Source organism: Ixodes scapularis, unplaced genomic scaffold (assembly GCF_016920785.2).
Source record: "Ixodes scapularis isolate PalLabHiFi unplaced genomic scaffold, ASM1692078v2 PGA_scaffold2__306_contigs__length_199485367, whole genome shotgun sequence".
Classification (NCBI taxonomy): Eukaryota; Metazoa; Arthropoda; class Arachnida; order Ixodida; family Ixodidae; genus Ixodes; species Ixodes scapularis.
Genome location: NW_024609857.1, coordinates 11,705,160 through 11,724,001, shown reverse-complemented (window position 1 = coordinate 11,724,001; position 18,842 = coordinate 11,705,160). Strand labels below are relative to the sequence as shown.

Below are 18,842 nucleotides of genomic sequence, written 5' to 3'. Positions count from 1 at the left end.
GGCCTTTATTGCAAAGCACTGTTCACACATTTGCGAGTCCTGCAGTGCCTTGTGGAATGGTGGGCGATACTTGCCGTTCCGCAAGGCACTGCAAGACAGATCAGGCTCAACTTTTGAATGTCGACGTGCTTACGGAATGCTGCAGCAAACCAATCATTCGCCGAGGGAAAAAGAAAGGAAGCTGCATGCCTCCGTGTGCTCATTGCCAGTGTTTTCTGCTCTGCTATGCACCCTGCTTGTGTGCTGTGATTTGCAAGCCAGCGCGGGATATATTTCCTTGATTTGTTTGTCTGTTCAGCTGTGCGAGGTTGTGATTGAAACAACCAAGAAGTATAGACCGCCATTCTTTTCATCAAGCTAAGGCTTCGCTCATTCAAACCGGGGACGATGACTGCTGTTGTTTACACGATTTTCGACAGCTATGTGGAGTGGCTTTGTGTTTAAAATTGCAATCCTAAGTGCAAAAAGAAGTTACCGCATACTATATTGTTAAAGGTTGATTTCAATTGGCAGGCTCTGGCTACAACCACCTTAATATTCATTCAACATTGTTTGAATTTCTACTTACCCGTGATCGCTTCATTTGCCAAACACGTTAGTGGCCGGTCACCTTACCAATGAAATTAATGTGCTGGTGTCTCCGGCGAAGAATTCCCTCAGGGCTACATGCAATGCACAACCCAGTTTGTAGCCCGTTGTGACTGAAAGCTTTCACACTGGGGAAACGTTGTTGTCACAAACGCAGTCAAAGAATGCGATAGGATTGAGGGAACAGGGGGATTGTCCAAGTTGACTGACTGCATGAGCATATGTTTCTATCGCCACTGTGTTTCCTCCACGCAGGCGACGGAGAAAACGATATAGAGACTCCTCGCGCTTGCCAATGCCAAGTTTCTCTAAAACGTCGAAATACGAGACACCCAGCAGCGAAGTGTCGATATTGCCGGAGAGAGCGGCGGGACAACGATCAGCGCAGGATCGCGGCTTCGCCACTCTTATGCGACGGTGTCTTCGGTTTCCGCTCTCTGCAGCTTCCACCGGGACGCTAGCCGTGCCTAATTGTGCTAGCTTTGAGCACCACAGTTCATAGGGTTCACAGCGCCCGAGCGAAAGCTTGCGCAAAAGAACCGGCGAGCAGTCGAGTCGTTTCCAATCGACGGGGTGGCTAAACGCCGGTTGTGTGAATCGGGCTTAACGCCTGAGCCGGCTTGCTCAAAGCAAATCTAACGTTCTTGAATGTCATGTAATAAAAATCTGAGACGTGCTACATTCTATACAAACTTGACAAAAAAAAAGCAAACACTCACCTTCGGCTGCTACGTCCGCCGTACCGCTTCAAGGCAGAAGCAACATGGCGCTCGACGTTTTGGGGTGTTGGGCTGGGGTGTTTTCAGTGTTGCTTACACGCCTAGTCGTGTAAACCGAAACCGAAACACCAATTTTTACTACCCCAAGTAATTTTTTGACGATTTATCACTAGCAGAGCGTGTAAAAATATGCTAACGAGTGAAAATGGGGTGTAAACGGGCGAAATATTACATTTTCGCTAACAGTGCGGTATGTGTATTCAGACACCACCGGAAGTACACCGCCATAGTTTTCTGCACAGGTCCAGGTAAATCGAACGCAGGTACGATTAGAGCAGATTAGAGCGGCAAGGGGGTCATTCTGCTGCTCCGCCTCCAGCGCGAGCTTTCCTCGATAACGCTTCGACGTTGCGCGAGCCTCGAACGACAAGGAAGAGACGCCCTCTATGCCCATAAAACAAAACTCCTAAAATTGTTTTTCTTTTTTTGAGCAGATGCAGTTTTTATATCGTGAGAGCGTTTGATTCTGCGTGGATCACAATTTGTCCATCTGAGAAGGGTCCTGCCACAAAATAGTAGCAGAACACCAGGGCCGGTTTGCTGGTGTTCCCCGGCTCTCTCCCGACGGTTAAAGTAGCCGCAAGTGAAATTCCGAGGTGCTTCGGATACGTAGGAAAAATATGCCTCCTGCATGGAACCTCCCTTCCCCCCCCCCCCCCTTCCTTTTTCTCCCCGCTTTTTCTCTCCCCTCCGTCTATGGCCGTGTTCCAAAATTGATTTGATCTTACTCCAAAGTAAGGACTTTGTACCTTGGCGTGTCAAAGCCTACCCGCGTCCAGCGCTTTTCAATCTGTGATGTCACATGACACGACCCGCCGGAGTAACTCAGATCCATTTGGGTAAGATTTGGAACACAGCCTGCGTGTATGCAGTGCACGCATGAGGGGCGAGCCGTTGCGCTTTATATGGAGAAACACCGAGCAAAATACGAAACTCGGTAAATGTTTCGAAACAACGCTTTCCCCTCCCTGCCCGATATCTGCAAACTCGTCTTCTGCGTGGAATCTTGAAGCAGGCTCATCAAGCCGCCGCAACGGTATTCCCTTGAAAGCGCCTCCCGCACGCACTACAGTGTAATTGGGAGGGCAAGTTCGTCTGCTTCTTGCGCAGGGGGTAGCGGTGACGTCAGAACGCCGAGCCCTGATTGGCTGATCGCGACCCCCCTATCTGAGCGTCGTCTGCTCCTTTGCAACGTCGTCTGCTCGCAACGTCGTCTGCGTCTGTCTTACCTTTCCTGCGACTTTCGGAAGTGCAGAGGCCAGATGCACGAAACGATCTTACGCCAAAAATGTGCGTAAGACATAACTTAAGAACAAATTCGTATTCACGAAACGAAATTTTCGTAAGTTTTGCGCAGGTTACGACGAAATCCTACGACAGCTCCGAAGCTGTCTTACCACTTACGATCAAATCAGCATGGCCGACAGCGTCTCACGCTTCCCGACTTCAAGCAGCAAGAAAAAAGTAAAAAATACTTGAAACAGACGACGACGAACAAGAACGCTGGATCCACAAATACCCGGGAAAAGCTCCGACGGCCACGATTTCACCGAACGCGACCAAGCGACCACGGCAGTTAGGCCTAGCAGGCACTCCGCGACTCGGCGACCGTCTGCCCACGAACGGCTAGTGTGCTGAATAGAATATGCCCCCGCGACCCTTGTGAACCCTTCCCGTATTATACTTTGGTCGCTGACCTCAGTTTTAGATTAAGAGGTCAATTTTTTTCCTCTTGTTATCTCCTTGTTTCCCGAGGCAACGGTGACTCTCGCCGGTGAAAAAGCGGTGAACCTCCGACAGACGCAGAAAAGGTAAAGCAGCCATCGCTTTGACTAGCAGACATAAAGCAGACAACGTTAACTGCGCCAACCCGCCGACGCCGTTGAAGAATGAGGGGTCTCGCCGCACACGAAAGGAGGGAAAAAGTATTTGGGAGGGAACTTGCGGACGCTCACTCTCTGTTCTTAGCAGACAAACCTCGGCGCCTCGGGACACCTTGCCAGTGAGTCCTTTGACTTCCCTCCTTGATGCGAAAAACAACGTACCGCTCGAGTTATTTCGTCTGCCCTCTCTGAAAGGCGAAGTCGAGCACGTTCGTAGAGAGCTGCACTTCCGAAAGTCGCAAGAAAGGTAATACAGACGCAGACGACGTTGCGAGCAGACGACGTTGCAAAGGAGCAGACGACGCTGAGATAGGGGGTCGCGATCAGCCAATCAGGGCTCGGCGTTCTGACGTCACCGCTACTTCCTTTCTCATGCGCAGAAGACGAAAATGAACCCACTTGCGCAAAGAAGCCTTCATCCCAACGGCGTCTGGCCGCTAGATAGTCAAGGCGTTTTTTAGGCTGAATAGACCGATCTCACCAAGCGTTCGACGCATGCGCGAGGCAGCCATAACTTTAGTTCACAGGAGGCAATCCGCAGTGCACGAGACTGTTCGTGGCCTGCACGCGCAGAGCTCCAGCGAGGTTGTCGCACGCGCAGAAAGACTAAAGTTCCCTCGATGCTTTGCGGCAGCGGTGGCGCAGTCGAACTACAGTGTACTTGGGTAGTGTTGGGACTGAAGGGGCTCGCCTGAAGCGCGTGGTATTGATCGCGACAGGTGTCGCGTCCGGCGCCTTATCCGGAAGGTGTGCGCATGCGCGGCTGCACGCGCAAAAATATGAATCTTTGGTGCCGCTTTGGTGGAGCGCCCGTAGGATTTCTGATACAGCTACGACCTGCCAGCGGTCGTACCGCGGCATCAATTACGCTGCGGCACGATCGTTAGCAACATGATGCTTCAATGTATTGGACGGTACAAGCTACATTACCCTTCCTTTACATAAAAACAATTGCGACTTTAAAGAAGCGGTTTCGGTTTGTCGGATGGTGAGCATTTTAAATGAAATGCCCATTTCCTTGGTCGCAAATGCCGAACATTAGATATTTGAAAGGGATATCTAAAACTAGGAAGCGGTTTTTTTTTTTTTTTTTTTTTTTCCTATTTTATTTTATAACGGAACGAAACGGCACATACTAAAGTTCGAGATTGTTTTAGTATGTTTTTAATACCCCAGGTTAACTTCTCTGTCTTCTTTTCTGCCCGTCTTCTTTTTCTTGACATTAATCAGCTCGCTTCACTTGTCACTCATTCTTGTGTCCATTTATGCGACGAACCACCCAAGCGACGGTCGCAAAGGGGTGAGAATCTTCTATTTCTTCGTGGCTGCCACGACCATCCGAGAATCACCCGACGTTCACTTGTAAGAAATGGCTTATAAGCCGTGACAATATTTATCACGCGTTTTAACATTTAACTTAAGTCCAAAGACTGAGACAATGTGGGCTGAACAAGTAATGCTTTATAAGATTCAAAGAAAACAAGAAACTATTTCACATCATTTTGAGCAGAAAACATGAGCACACGTAGATCAGGCAAGGAAAAAGTTGTAATAGTTTACAGCACGGCATTGAAATAATGGCTACAATGTGCAGCGCATACATGGTTACAATATGCAGCGCATTATCCTCTTGAGGGTAAACCATCTGAAACCTACACGCTCACAAAAATACATTTAACCGACAGCTGCTTTCTGACAATCAGGTAAGTCTCGCCTGAGCTGGGTATTCGAAGGAAAACACCCATGGTTCCACAGGGGGCGTATCTGGTTCACGCAGACATTCAGGGGTTTTTTGTTTTATTCTTTACAGAACTTTACATATCTTACAAAAAAAAAAAAAAAAGGATGTGGCAGATATGTGGATGCTGTCTTTCGTTATATCTGTAGGGTTCGGTGGACAATGAATGGGCGAATAACCGTTGCAATGTTTAATAATGAACCAAGATCTGTTAGTTAACTTGTTTATTAACGGTTTAATTGGCCATGCTGCAATTGCAGTTTTAAAAGGAGTCATTATTAAAGGCAAATACAATTTCGACAATTCGCGAAAAGGCAACGAGGTTCGCAAAATAAATCGTAAAAGTTTGCCTTTCTTCGCTTGATTCAGAAACCGCGTTATGAAAATAATACGTAGAATAGTGACTTAGTCGTCTTGATGTGTGGCACCGGCGAGTCCACCGAAGAAACGCTGTCGAGTTAGTGACGAGGGGACAGAAATCAATATCAGCCCAACCTCATTCGCGCTTTCAGCGCGCAGTTTATTTAATTAAGTGAAGAAAGGCAAAATTTTAGCGATGAATATCTCAGGACAGAACGAGCGGGTTGGTAGAGATAATTAAGCTTGAGGAAGAAACGAAAATGGACGGACAAACACAACAAAAACGAACGCCTTGTTACTTTCACTCAAAGCTCGTTGTTTGTTCGCGAACTTTTTAAATTAAGTTGGCCTTTAATGATGGCTCCCTTTAAAGCTGCAATTGCAACATGGCCCATCAAACATTTCATTAACCCTTTGCCTACCGCAAAAATTAAAAAAAAAAAAAAGAAAAATTGAAAATACCAATTTTTTTTACGTGCCCTGTACTCTGTTTCACCTTGTGTTGAACCGCAAGAAAGGCTACAAGCGCGAGCTCCTTGCTCTAGGGCACATCTCGGCGGCACGAGCTCCTGTGCACCAAGGGCAGCTGCCAACGCTATGAGCTCGCGCTCCTAGCTTTCGCTACATGCACCGCTGAAAGAGAAAAAATAAAAAAAAAGGCGGGCTGCGCGAGCCGGGTAACTCGACTACAGCGCCGCCACGAACTGTCATTACACGCGTCCTCACGAGCTCCCGTTGCCGAGCCGCTCCGGTCCCAACACTACCCAAGTATTCTAGTACACTGTAGTCAAACTGGCTGGTGAGATCGGTCTATTGATTTTTACTAATTTCAAATTGGCGACGTTATCGGTTGCCGCAGACGTTAAACTACAACTATGAAAAGGCTTGTTACATTGGTAGCGTAAGACTACGAATGTAACGTAGTAGGTATTTAAAAAAAAGAGATTATCTTTGTATCGTGCGCTAGGTACAAGAGTGCAACAATTGGATAAAAATGCAGGAGCACATTTCTGCAACATCCCGAGATGTCAATAATGACCACAAGAGCTTGAGCTTAATAGCAGAAAGCCAACCGTGCATAAATCGCGGAAATCAACTTAATAGATAAGCATTTTGTTGAAGTCTATGTTTTGATACAAGTCGCCGATTTGCCTTCCTAGCAACCCAAATTGTAAGTCACAATTTTTTTTTTTCACAAAATTTTTGGTTTTAAATTTGGTCCGAGACGTCCAGTGGCAGGAAAGGGGGGTGGGTAAGGGGGTCGAACTCCCCCCCGCCCCCCCCCCCCCCCCCCGGTGCTCGTCTTGCACGGGGCACGGTGCTATTGCCCCCCCCGCCTCCCCCTCCTCCTCCTCCCCCCCCCCCCCCCCCCCCCCCCGAATAAAATCCTGGCTGCACCACTGGTGACGTCAGATGTAATATGGAGCAATATGGGAGCATTACTTGTTTTTGGCAGCATACAATTAGTTTGGCGGCGTAAAATGAATGCTGAATTAACTCGGAACAAAAACAAAAATTAAAAATGTATGCACAAATGTTTTTCTTACTGTCCGCTTGACTTGGGAAGTTATACATGCGACGTCGCACCACTGGAGAGTGCAGGAAAATTTAAACTCCGGTTATAGCATCACTTTTTTCGTTTTTTCGCAAGTGTTCTAAAAGCCGAGAGAGAATTCATGGTTAAAGATGTTTACTCCGACCTAACACAACAGACATCAACAAAAATATAGACGCTTCTCCATCTATGCAGTCAGTCAGTCAGAGTCTTGAGAGCAAGAAAATCAAAGGAAGTGTTGCTGAGCCGGGAGCTCAATATGTCACCTTTTCCATCTATGCAGGCGACATCTTCAGTATGAACATCCGCCAGTCACTACTTATCGCAAATGTCCTTGTAAATATCCGTTTGGGGACCAAGGTTGGTGTTGCGCACCGATGAGTCACGCGTGACGATCCACGACTCCAGAGGCATAGCCAGAATCTTCCTTGGGGCCCCAGTGCCGCTCTCCTGCCACATTGGTGCTTTAAATCCGAGACTACTTGCCAATGTTTACGCAATATAAAAGCAAACATAGAGGTTTCTAATAATTTACCCTTTCTGCCAAGCTGTGCCAGCCTCTTTTAACGTATGTGCAATTTTGACTAGGGATTAAAATTTAGAATACTAAGTCGAACATGGTTGTACTCGAACGTCAGTGGGTTGGCAACATCTCCAATTATGACAATCGTAATCATAAGTGCTCCCCACCCCCCAGGTGTTTGAAGTATTAAAAAAAACTAATTTATTTTATTACGAAAACGTGAATTGGACTGGAATGAAACAATTGTTGTTGGGAAACTTAAACAAGTAGTTCAACACTGCACCCTAATAATTCTTTAAAATGGAAATGTGAGGTGGCGTCTACTACCTTACAAGTATGTTGTTAAACGCTCGCATTTCACTTCAATCTCGACAGAGCGGTAGCAAAAAAATATTGCATCTGCCTTTTAATCCAGCTATATGGGGGAAAAAGAACTTTATTACTGGCAAATAATCACCTTTTTACAGCAAATTAGTTTCAGGGTTGCTGCAAGGTTCACTTTCATGGCATACAAGACAAACCAAAATGTTCAAAATTTACAGCCAAGACTACAAACAACGAAGTATGTATGTCATTCAGTTGCACAAGCTTATACCCGTGCCACACAGGCAACTCGAATGCCATTTACAACAAATGGCATTTGTGTGAACGGCGAATCAGCTCGCAACCTGTCGCACGTTGAATGCGCCACGCCCGGAGTGTCGCGCGCTGATTGGCCGTCCGCTCAAATGTCATTCGTTGTAAATGGCATTAGAGTTGCCCGTGAGGCACGGGTATGAGATAGATACTACACATTTCATTTCGGCCACAATCCGCAAATTCCTTTCGTAGAAACATGCTAGCAAATTGCCAAATGGTAAGCTTTAAAAAGAACAAAACAGCAGAATAGGGAAATTGCATTCAAGGTGAGCAAAACAAATCAGTGAATTCATATCACACACTACCTCAGTGCCATTTCCATCAACAGCAGTAGCGTTGAAATTAGTTTGTTTACACCCAACCACACTTCATGGTATCAACCCCAGAGGGAACAAGACATGCCACTTGGAAAAAGCAACGTATCACAAATTTACCCCTTACATCCATCACACCTTGAATGTGATCAACTGAAAAAAGCAATTTCGAACTATGCATACATTTAAAACGTCGCATTTGCATGTTGTTATTTATGTACTAATTTCAGTAAACACCTTAAAAGCACATAGTCCATTCTCCTTCCTCAAAGAGTTAGCACTGCTCCCCAAGAGTCGTTCTCTCCAGTCATGCAGACACGCCCAGTGCATATTTCTGAACCAAATACAAAGGAATAAATATGGTTTATTACCTTTAATTAGTTTGATTTAACAAACAACTGGGGAACAAAAAGAAGATAAATTTTGCTGGCAGAACACTTGGAACTTGAAGCCTTGATTGATTTGTTACAAATAACACTGCCGGTACAGTCTGATACGTTGACACCATCCAATGCGCCCACAGCGATGACTTAAATCTGGAATCAAGAGAAAAAAATTAATCAAAAACCAATCCTAATAGCATCAGAAAGAGTATTACGCAAAAAAAAAAAGAATAGAGTAATAAGAAATAAGAGGATAATCACGTAAAAGAAGTAAGTATGAAGTGAAGTTCAAATGTACCCATGAGAACTGGCCACTTTAGTTAGTGGTAACAAGAGTCACTGAATGGTCCCAGAATACCGAAACTCCCATGCTTCGTTTCAGAACCAAGTGGCAGCGCTTAAACCCACCCCAAATACGGCGCTGCCCAGTGTGGTTAAAGCGAAGAGCGTACAGTGTAGAGTTCGTTCTCGTGCGAGCTCTTTAATCCACTTTTCTGGTCCATGGCAACACTTTTATTTTTTTTAATCAAAAATTTTTTTTGTTTTTTTTTTTTTGTTTTGAGTGGTGCATGACTTGCTCCTCGCTGCCTCGTCTCTCTCTCTCTTGCCTCGAAACTTACCGAAGTTGAGTGTTAGGCTTAGCGTCTGAGGCATAGAGTTTGAAACACAGCACCATCGCAACTGAAGCGAGCAAACGACCCGGCAATCTTCTTTGGGGAACCAGATTAGCGGCTACTTTATATAAAAAAAAACTAGAGAAAATCCAGCGCACCTTCCATTCGGTCCTAACTTATCGAAACTTAGCGTTCCCATCCGTGCATACTCGCCGTACGCTCAGTGACACAGAAACGTTTTATGTATGTTTTGGGTCTATCCCCAAAATGACCAACCGACAACTTCCGCCGCAGGCTAAACCACCCAATCAGAACTGGATTCTAAAGGATTGACTCCCGGTAAGCGGACTAGATGGAGTTTGGTACTCAGGAACATTTAGTGACTTTAGCAGTAACCACAATGGTCCCATGCAAGAGTGTGAACAGATCAACATAACGTCAGAAGTCTATCCGAGTCCTGAAAGCCTTGTTTAAAAAAAAAGTTACTAGAACTCAATCGCAAATGTAGGCAAGAAATTATACAAAATCGGCATTGTGCAGCTCCAGAGGATCCATATGCATAATGAATTCAATTAAAAGTGTAAATAGACACACAAGAAATTGCTCACACACTCGCTACCCAATTTTTCAGACACCGGTAATTTGGACCTGTTGGATATTTCGGACATGAAGGAGGAACTGTAACCTACCCGATAGGAATAGCGCATATTCACGACCAGCGTTTGACAGCTTGAAGTCCGAAAGATTGATTTCTCTAAAATCATCGCGAGCAATCACCAGGAAACACCACAAAGAAGGCGCGATTTTAGATTCTACGTAAGCTGCACATGGATTGGCTTGGCACCGCTACATCAGTACTGCGAAGTCCTACCGCTAGGTGATGATATGCTACAGCTTTTTCTTTTTTCTCTAGCCGAGCGTCATTATCACTTTTACCATTTCGCTTTGTTCATTTGCCATTCTGCAGTCGTGGACTTGTAGATCGCATCTTGTCTCGGTGAATCATGTTTTCCGACTACGCTGGCCTAGACGTCATGGCCCCATCTGTTCTCAGGGGTGGAACTCATGAAATGTACTTTGGAGCAGCCACGGGAGCAGCTGAAACAGCTGTTTTGGAGCAGGTTGGGAGCAGCTAAAACTACGTTCTGGAGCAGGCTAGGAGCAGCTCAGATCAGTTTTCATTGCACTTCAGCTTGCGTCTTAGACAAGCACGGGAGCAATTTCAATCGTACTTAGCAGAACAGATGAACATGAATGGTTAGGGACCTAGGTAGATGGGACAACAGTGTAACAGATGCGAAAACTTGAAACTTGGTGAGCCTTAATGAGAATCAAAAAGCCAGTACCCTGTTTCTCAAGATAGCATCCTTGATATTTTCCGAGTGGCTTTTAGCTGCTCAAAATGCAAACCAGCACTGCTTATCGCACAACCCACATGTGCTCGACATAGTAATTATATGTGCGAACCCCGTGACGTGCGCAAGCAATGGACGTGCAGTTGCACGGAGGAACAGGGCAACGAATTTCGCGTTTATCCTATTGTGCAACTCGATTACGAAGCAGCAGACTACGATTAACGAAGTTATCGTATTTGAAGCGATAAGCAGGAGCAAGGTTAAAGTACGCCGAGCAGATCTATCACTCGCAAAAGAGCTGCTAGCCGGCAAGGTTTCGGATCGGACCGCGTTTCAGTTCAATCAAATCACGATTTATCTTGCGATAATGCGGTTCCAACTTCTAACGATGAAGTACTAAAAGGGATATCTTGCTCATTTGTTTTCAACTGGCTGACGTCCGGATCCCGGGCCGCAGAGCCTCAGGCAATTTGACGCTTAACGACTCGACCTCACCTCAGCCGACTTGCTTAACCGCTTATGGTTGAAGAATAACAATCCAGTCGCAGGTGGTGTGGCGCTTAGAATCCGAGTTTTTTCGCGCGCTTCCGACTTGGGATACACAGGGAGAATAAACAGAACAAAGGATTGCAAGGCCGACCAGGCTGAACGCGCTCATTGTTGCGAATCGAGTCAATAAAACCGAAACCAAGACAAAATAAAAAGTTTCTTGGCGCACGTTTTGCGATCTGGCGCATAATGGCGCGAGGTATTGGCTGTGGCGCAGTTTCTGCAACATGGCGCAGGATGGCGCAGACATATGCGTCTGGCGCAAAATGGCGCAAATGGCGCAGCCGTTCCACCCCTGGTTCTACCGCCACCGTGAAGCGTTGCTAAGGGGCGCGGAAAGTACTAGACCATAACGCTAGAAAAGAAGTACGGAGGTGTAACCTGAAGGAAGGCACTATTGACGACTTTTTTAAGCCCGCAGACGTAATAAAGGCAAGTTTTTTAATCTACTATTATAATTGGACGTTTTTTCGGTCCCTGCAAAGTTTGAAAAATCGATCGGCCACTGTATGTCTACAAGCAATAGACCTTAATCATTATTAGCGTCATCTCTCGGCGGCCACGTGAAGTACCGAGCCACCGCCCTCTGAGGCTTTTCCACCGCCCCGCTCTTGCTGCATAACATTCTCCAACTAGATAATACAGTGTTGTCTTTCTGGGATGTGGTGGAGGCGTTAGGTACTTCAGAATGAATTACCTTAGCATGCCTGATTCAGAAAGTTGCATTGGTTTTGTTCACAATGACCTAAACAACACCAAGAATTTAGTCACCGGGAAAACTGTTTGCCGCACACAACGTGACAAGCAATGCAAGAAGTAGCCCCATCAAAGAACTGGCCACAGTTGCCCCGGTGTCTTTATTGTTACCGTCGTTTTGGTTGCTGTGAATGCAACCGGCACAAATCTGGGAAGCAGCCTTAACCAGCCATTAATGCAGCAATGGTGAGCTTCATATATCAAGATAATTTAACAAGGGCCGCAGTAGAAGCAGGCGGCACGGGCCCTGCCATTTTGCCACTCGGATAGTGTTAATTAAAACGCTTCAATTATTCTATGATTCACTGTAAAAACTTCAGTTGAAAAGAAAAACTAACATAATCCGTATATTTACTTTAGCTGGCTTCTTATTTCTTTGTTGATTGCGCAGTGAGACACAGCAGCAGTGTGGCATTGCATTCCCATAGCGGCGCTCTGTCAGTCACCTCAAACATAGGTCGCCATATTTAAGGCTACAGAAGAAAATTGGCACAACGTTCGACAGGTGGTGAGCATATCTGAATAAGGTCTATAGAGACCAAGTCTCCTACTCATAGAAAGAGTAGATTTTAGTTAAGGCAAGCATGTCAATGCCTATGAAGCTACGACAGACATTACATCAAACATTAATTATGTCAGTGGATGTTCTGAAAAAGAAAAATTCCAACATATTTTGCTGGGCCAGTTGTGCCTACTAGTATTTATATATAAAATTTTATCTGCCTTAATACTTATTGCGTGATATAATAATAGTAAGAAATCAGTTGTTGGAGGGTTGCGTGCATGTGTCCCTCTAACTTCATGGTGTAATACGCCAAAACAAGGACGGAAACGAAGGGAGAACTGGACAGGACGCGGCGTATTACCCCATGATGCAAAACCAACTAGCCCAACTAGCCATTTTTGTCCCTCTTACTGTTTTCTGTTCTCTCTTCCATAGACTTACAAGTTGTCAGGGATGGAGGGTTTCAACATTTAACTGGTGTCAGAACTATTTTGGTCATGTGGTCAGCCGCAACGCCACCAGCGTAAAACCTCAAAAGTGTACACACCCTCAAAAGATTGCTCAACTAGCATCTTTTCCCTTACTATTTTTTCACCGTGGGTGGGTGCTTGTTTAGAGATTTTATGGTAATATCTGCCTTACACAAATAACTAGGGAACGAGCAGAAACTGAAATGACTGTTTAACGATCGCCAACATACCCCTTCGATGTCTTCGTCCCCGCTGACTTCGTCGAACTCAATGTTGTCGTCCTCTTCTTCCTCGCCAAAGTTGACAGTGTCGTTGATTTTGGCTGAAGGAAAAGAAAACAGGAACACTGAAGCACGGTCCCAACCCCGGAACGACAATGCCGAACCAAATGCCACAAGGCCCCTACAAAAGCTTGTGACATCAGCATGAAAGCATTTGCACCATCTCCTTCGACAGGAGCATCAGTTGTTTGTAAATACCCATGCCCATTTCGTTGTGCAACAAGGATCGCAAGAGCCTTCCCTCGATCAAAAAAAAATTCGCCGTCCTTACCGTGCTCGGGAAGCTCGCCGTAGGACTTGAGGTTTCTTGCTTCGTCTGGGTTGTACTTGAGGATGACATCCGCCTTGGCATCTTGGTAGTCTCTCAAACCAACCAAGATGATGTCTCCCTGATTTATCCATACCTGCCAGACGAGCACCGCACATTACTCAGAACAAACTAATTAGACCGACAAAAGCCCGAGATAGAAAAAAAAACAAAAAAACAAGCACGAGGTATCATTCCACATTTTGTAGAAGCTCTTTCTCGCAGCACAAAACTCCGGGGTCTAGCACACCCTTACTGCTGATCGCATGCCGGCACCTAGCTTTCTCACCATTCGGCGCTGTACTGTGAAAGCTGCCTTTCCCAGCAACTGATTGATAAGTTGTAGTTTCACAAAATGGAAGACTGCTGTAAACACTATGTGCGGCAGCAGAACCAAGAGCGGGTGCACCGGGCTGACGCCGTCCAATAAAAGCCTCTGAAACCATTCATTTGCCTTCGTGGTATTGTGATCTGTGCTCGACAGGAACAACACATCTCATGGCGTCCGACGGACACCATACAACAAGGAGAGTCAGGGGGTTAGTTCAAGCACGTGATCAGCTCATAATGGGCCGAACCAACACCCACTTTTTTTCTCAGTTTTCCTCGGATGTGGCAGAGTCTTTTCATGCCGTCGAAGCACATGGCTTCTAACCTGCCGTTCCCAAGCATCTTGATCACCTGGGCATACTCTGTTTTCGAGAGGGGAAACCACATCAAAAGAGGTAAGAAAAAGTTCACCATGGAACTCAACAAAGTGCAAAAAAAGAATACTGGCCAGGTTCTTACCTTGACCATCCTCTTTGAAGACGAGCTCTCTCTTTTCGGTCTCATTCTCGTTCTTCCCTCTCCTCCTGTTTTTACCTCCCTTTCCTGCGGAAGGCGACGAAAACGTCAGGCGTATCAGACAGTGGCACCTCTCGATCGAAGCACGGAATGCGACGGTTTCCGTGTCAAAAACGTCCGACCGACCACACACAAACGAGTTCGCTTTATCGCGTGAAGGAGTTCTACTAGACTGCGGTATGTTCCACTGAACTGGGTTTTTCCCACAACAAGGAAGGTTAACGCTGTAAAGCATCGGTGACGCACAGTGACCGGGCACCAGCGTCGTCGGTAAGCGCCCAGATGACTATCTAAAAACAACAATAAAGAAACGAGTGTAGGATTCATGGTAAACAAAAGCTTAAAAATATCTAGGCTTGCAAAAAAAAAAAAAAAAAATCCTACACGGGTGACAAGGGGAAAGTTGGTTACACAAGTCAGGTTTCCAGTATTATACCATCTTGAACCCGTCAAGAACGTTAGTTACAGAGTAAACACCTTTCGTAATACGTCGTCGTACGCGTTCCAAAACCAAAATTACAATAAAAAGACGCAATCATTCTCCTTCCAAAAGGCCATTGCGCACTATTATAGAGCTCGGTTGAATAGCCGTCGCATACCTCTCGATTTGAGGGTGTTACAGCCGTAGAACCACCAAGTTCGTGCATAAATACTACTAGTGGTGTCAATAAGGAGTACTTACCCTTATTCTTCGGCATGATACGAGTACCTTTGTGACGAAATCAAGTGCTAATTTACTGATACTTCGCAGACGTACTAACCAGAATACAATATGGACGTCGTGCACGAGCCGAAAAGATGGCGCCACCATACAAACGTCATGGTTGCTTGCCGATGCATAAGAAACTACAACACGAACGTAACAGCACCAACAGAACTTTCAAACTTTAACCAAATTGTCCCATTGTAAGCCATGCATTTTTATATCTAAGTTTTTAAATATAAATATGAATGGTTATTTAAGTTTAGTATTTAATGGCATAATTTTATAGCGACACTAGCGCCATTGTTTTCGCAGCGTTAAGCACCAGTTGTGTGCGACGAGATAAACTTTTCTTATTCATTTAAAAGGCAGTGTACGGCCGGGAACAAGTGCGTAGTGTGCGTAGTGCGTTGGTATCTTCAGTGCATTGTATTTCGGCCTGAGGGTTTTGTAGCTTGTTGAGGAACTTATTTCAACGTTGTTTTTTTGTCTCAGTTTACAGTAACGATGTCGGTAAAGGCTGTTTGTGTTCTCAAGGGCTCGGAGAAGACCACCGGAACCGTTTATTTCACTCAAGCGGTGAGCTGGGCGGGGAGCTCGTCCCATCAGCTGACTTTCTGTACTGCTTGCTGTTAACCTGCGTATTAACACGTCGAATTGTTTTTGCAGGAAAGAACACATAAATGGGTAAAATGCGTCTCGACCTTGATGCTATTTCGACGCTCGATTTATCGCCGGGTGCATTATTTTGTTAAGTGTTTTCCCCCCACCCAGTCTGGGCTTTGCGCACGGCACGATTACCTTGGAGGAAGGCCGGCGCCCGCAACTGTTTTCCTGCATGAGTTACTTTTCTTTTACTTGGTTCGGTGAAATGATATGGTTAGATAAATAAAACGAACGGGCGTCGCAGCAAAATAGTGTGGTAGACGTGACACACCCACCCGAAAAGTGAGATTGCGAACCATACGGTCGCAGGGCCCGAACCAGCCAGTCGTTGTCACGGGGGAAATCACCGGCCTGGACCAAGGCCTTCACGGCTTCCACGTCCATGAGTTTGGGGACAACACGAACGGTATGTTTGGATCCCTCCCTATCTTGGCAAAATTTCAAATGTGATTAATTTTTTTGTTACATGTTTATGATTGATTTTATTTTTATACGGACGAGCTCTCGGTGACGCTTGTTGCAAATGAGGGCCAGCCAGTTCAAATCCATTTTAACGGATTTTTTTTTTTTTTTTTTTTTTACAATTTGTTTTAGGTTGCACGAGTGCGGGTCCCCATTTCAATCCGTTGGGCAAAGAACATGGTGCACCTACCGACACAAACAGGTTAGTGCACAAGCTCGTGTGCACATCTGTGAGAAAATGGGAGTCAATAGTCGCAGTTTAGAAACTTACAAACCAGATGGTACCAGTATTTTTTTTCCTCAGCTGATTGAAGAATTTTTTTAATTAGAACGGGAACTGCGGTTTGTACAAATAAGCAATTCAATATCTGCCTTTTCCAGTTATCCCGCAGCTGAGAGAATATCGTAACAAAAATTGGGTGCTGTCAAACGTGCCCATGTTGCCCCACCCAAATTGGGCAACATGGGTACCTTTGTCCCAATTTGGGTGGGACAAACCTGCCCGTTTGCCCGCCCAAATTCAATGTCCCACCTGTCATTCAAATTTAAAATGTTCGAGTGTAATGCCCAACAGGGCCCCCAGTGTCATGTTCGCTTCCACTGGAAAGGCCCTCTTGGTAGACATTAATTCAATTCTGTGGTTTGTAGCTATGTTTCATTAGGTCTGTTTGCTTACTATTTTACGAGTACGTGGAGGTCTAAATCGTCGACGTCGGTGATCATTGGATGCATCTATCCACTAGTGGCTTTCATTTATTTCAATGTATTCTTGGAGAGTGAACCACATCTAGGAGGTTCAAAGTTGTCTTTATGTCCTTTTCATCAGGCATGTCGGAGACCTGGGCAACGTGATTGCTGGTGACGACGGTGTAGCCAAGGTTGCCATCACTGATTCCCAGATCAGTCTTTCTGGACCGCACAGCATTATTGGACGGTCTGTCGTGGCAAGTATCCCTACTGCACATTGTTTGCACATGAATAGGGTGTCGTCACTTTGTGAACATTCTGCCTCGGCAGCTTTGCCGTTGTAGGTAGTGTGTAGTAGGGTGGTACTGTGGAAACATTGTAGCCAGCTCTCATATCTTCAGTCTTGTTCCCGAGTTGGTCGTCTTAATATTTGCTGTTTCAATGCTTGCAGTCAGTTATTTCATTCGGTAGAATTTTTTGTTCAAATAGTTGGAGCAAGAAACTCTTCATAAAAAAAATTTTTTTATAGATTCACGCTGACCCAGACGACCTTGGAAAGGGAGGACACGAGCTGAGCAAGACCACTGGCAACGCTGGTGCCCGCCTTGCCTGTGGCGTAGTTGGTGTCACCAAGTAGCCAAGCCTCCTGCCGCACATTCCACGACTTTCGTTGTTCTATTTACGATTCTACAATGCCCCCGGGAACAAATAAACGGGTTTTCTGTGTTTGTATTTCTCCCTTTACTTCAACATAGATCTGCAGCCTTGTCTTCCCAGCAACTTCTGGACAAGGTCAACGTGGCCTAAACAGGAATGGATTTTAATTAGGATTGGTGTTTTTGGATTTTTGTTCGATTCCAAGATCTCAGAAATTACGAGCTTAATTTGCAGCGTTTCCTATAAAAAATAAATAATATTTGGGTGTAAACGTAAGCTAGATACAAATAAAAATGAACTGCAGTTATATGAACATTTTTTCAGCTAGATTTGCCGTTGGTGCTATTGCCATTTACTACACAAATTTGTCCCACAGCAAAAGTAGCAAATGTGTGGCTTCGATAAACATCGATACCTAACAAATAAATTCCTGGAGGTAGTTGCTGGGAAGACTTGTTAATCCTAGAGTCACTAATTCATCCCATCCAAGGTGGAGTGGTAACTGATATAAGGAAGTTTCAACAGCCCCTCTTCCCAATTTTATGCAATCTCTATGCTCCATGGCTTTCACTCTTGCAAAAACACCTCCTCTGCTTCCTCTTAATACACAAGTGGTATGGCCCAAACTGGAAACCAATAAAGAGGCATTTGTCATCTCCCAAAAGTACAATGACATGTCATCCTGAACCTTGACAAGTGGCAAGATTCCTTTTGTCAATGGTTAGAGATTTTAATTGCGGTGCCATTTTCCCGGGACCATTGACCTTGTGCACTGATCAAACTTAATTGTAAAATACTGTCTTTATTTAGTTCTTTTCATTTTTTGGGGGGAGGAGGGGGGGGGGGGCATTGGCACATCAACATTCGGAGTTTATAGAATAAATCCGAACTGACTAAACTTTTACCGGCGAGTGTTTTTCGGATTTATCTGAAAATACGACACCCTACATCTAATGTATGAGCCACAAAGAAAAGGTGCAGTCTTGGAGCCACAAAGCAGCAGAGCTGAATCCTGCTTGCCACGCATATGTTCGGAAATAATGATGGGGGTTGGTGGCCGAGCGTGTTGAAGTAGGAGCAAAAGCTTTAGCTAGATTTAAAATGGGCTGTAGGTTTCGGCAAAGAGAACAATTGCGCAGGTACCCCACAGATTGTCGGGAAGCCGATGGCAGCCACAGATGTCTCCGGGGGTGGAACTTTCTTCACTCTTGTGTCCTAGTAA

The 18,842-nt window shown here is 45.4% G+C and overlaps 2 protein-coding genes across 5 annotated transcripts; one reads left to right on the top strand and one right to left on the bottom strand.

The window, feature by feature from the left end:
• Nucleotides 1–7,844: 7,844 nt before the first annotated feature.
• On the bottom strand, nucleotides 7,845–15,278 carry LOC8031488 (eukaryotic translation initiation factor 1A, X-chromosomal). The gene is made up of 6 exons (XM_002405862.4): nucleotides 15,128–15,278; nucleotides 14,389–14,472; nucleotides 14,188–14,291; nucleotides 13,564–13,696; nucleotides 13,242–13,333; nucleotides 7,845–8,915 (listed from the first exon to the last, which is right to left on the bottom strand). The coding sequence occupies exons 1-6, from the start codon at nucleotides 15,141–15,143 to the stop codon at nucleotides 8,910–8,912; spliced, it is 435 nt and encodes a 144-aa protein (XP_002405906.1). The 5' UTR covers nucleotides 15,144–15,278; the 3' UTR covers nucleotides 7,845–8,909.
• Nucleotides 15,279–15,471: 193 nt separating this feature from the next.
• On the top strand, nucleotides 15,472–17,693 carry LOC8031487 (superoxide dismutase [Cu-Zn]). Of its 4 annotated transcripts, none has more exons than XM_029995764.4 (6): nucleotides 15,472–15,546; nucleotides 15,644–15,727; nucleotides 16,124–16,220; nucleotides 16,409–16,478; nucleotides 17,103–17,220; nucleotides 17,493–17,693. In XM_029995764.4, the coding sequence occupies exons 2-6, from the start codon at nucleotides 15,656–15,658 to the stop codon at nucleotides 17,598–17,600; spliced, it is 465 nt and encodes a 154-aa protein (XP_029851624.1). In that variant the 5' UTR covers nucleotides 15,472–15,546; nucleotides 15,644–15,655; the 3' UTR covers nucleotides 17,601–17,693. The 4 variants fall into 4 exon arrangements, with proteins under 4 accessions (XP_029851624.1, XP_029851623.1, XP_029851625.1 ...); XM_029995763.4 differs by having other exon boundaries at nucleotides 15,496–15,577; XM_029995765.4 differs by having other exon boundaries at nucleotides 15,508–15,537.
• Nucleotides 17,694–18,842: the final 1,149 nt, after the last annotated feature.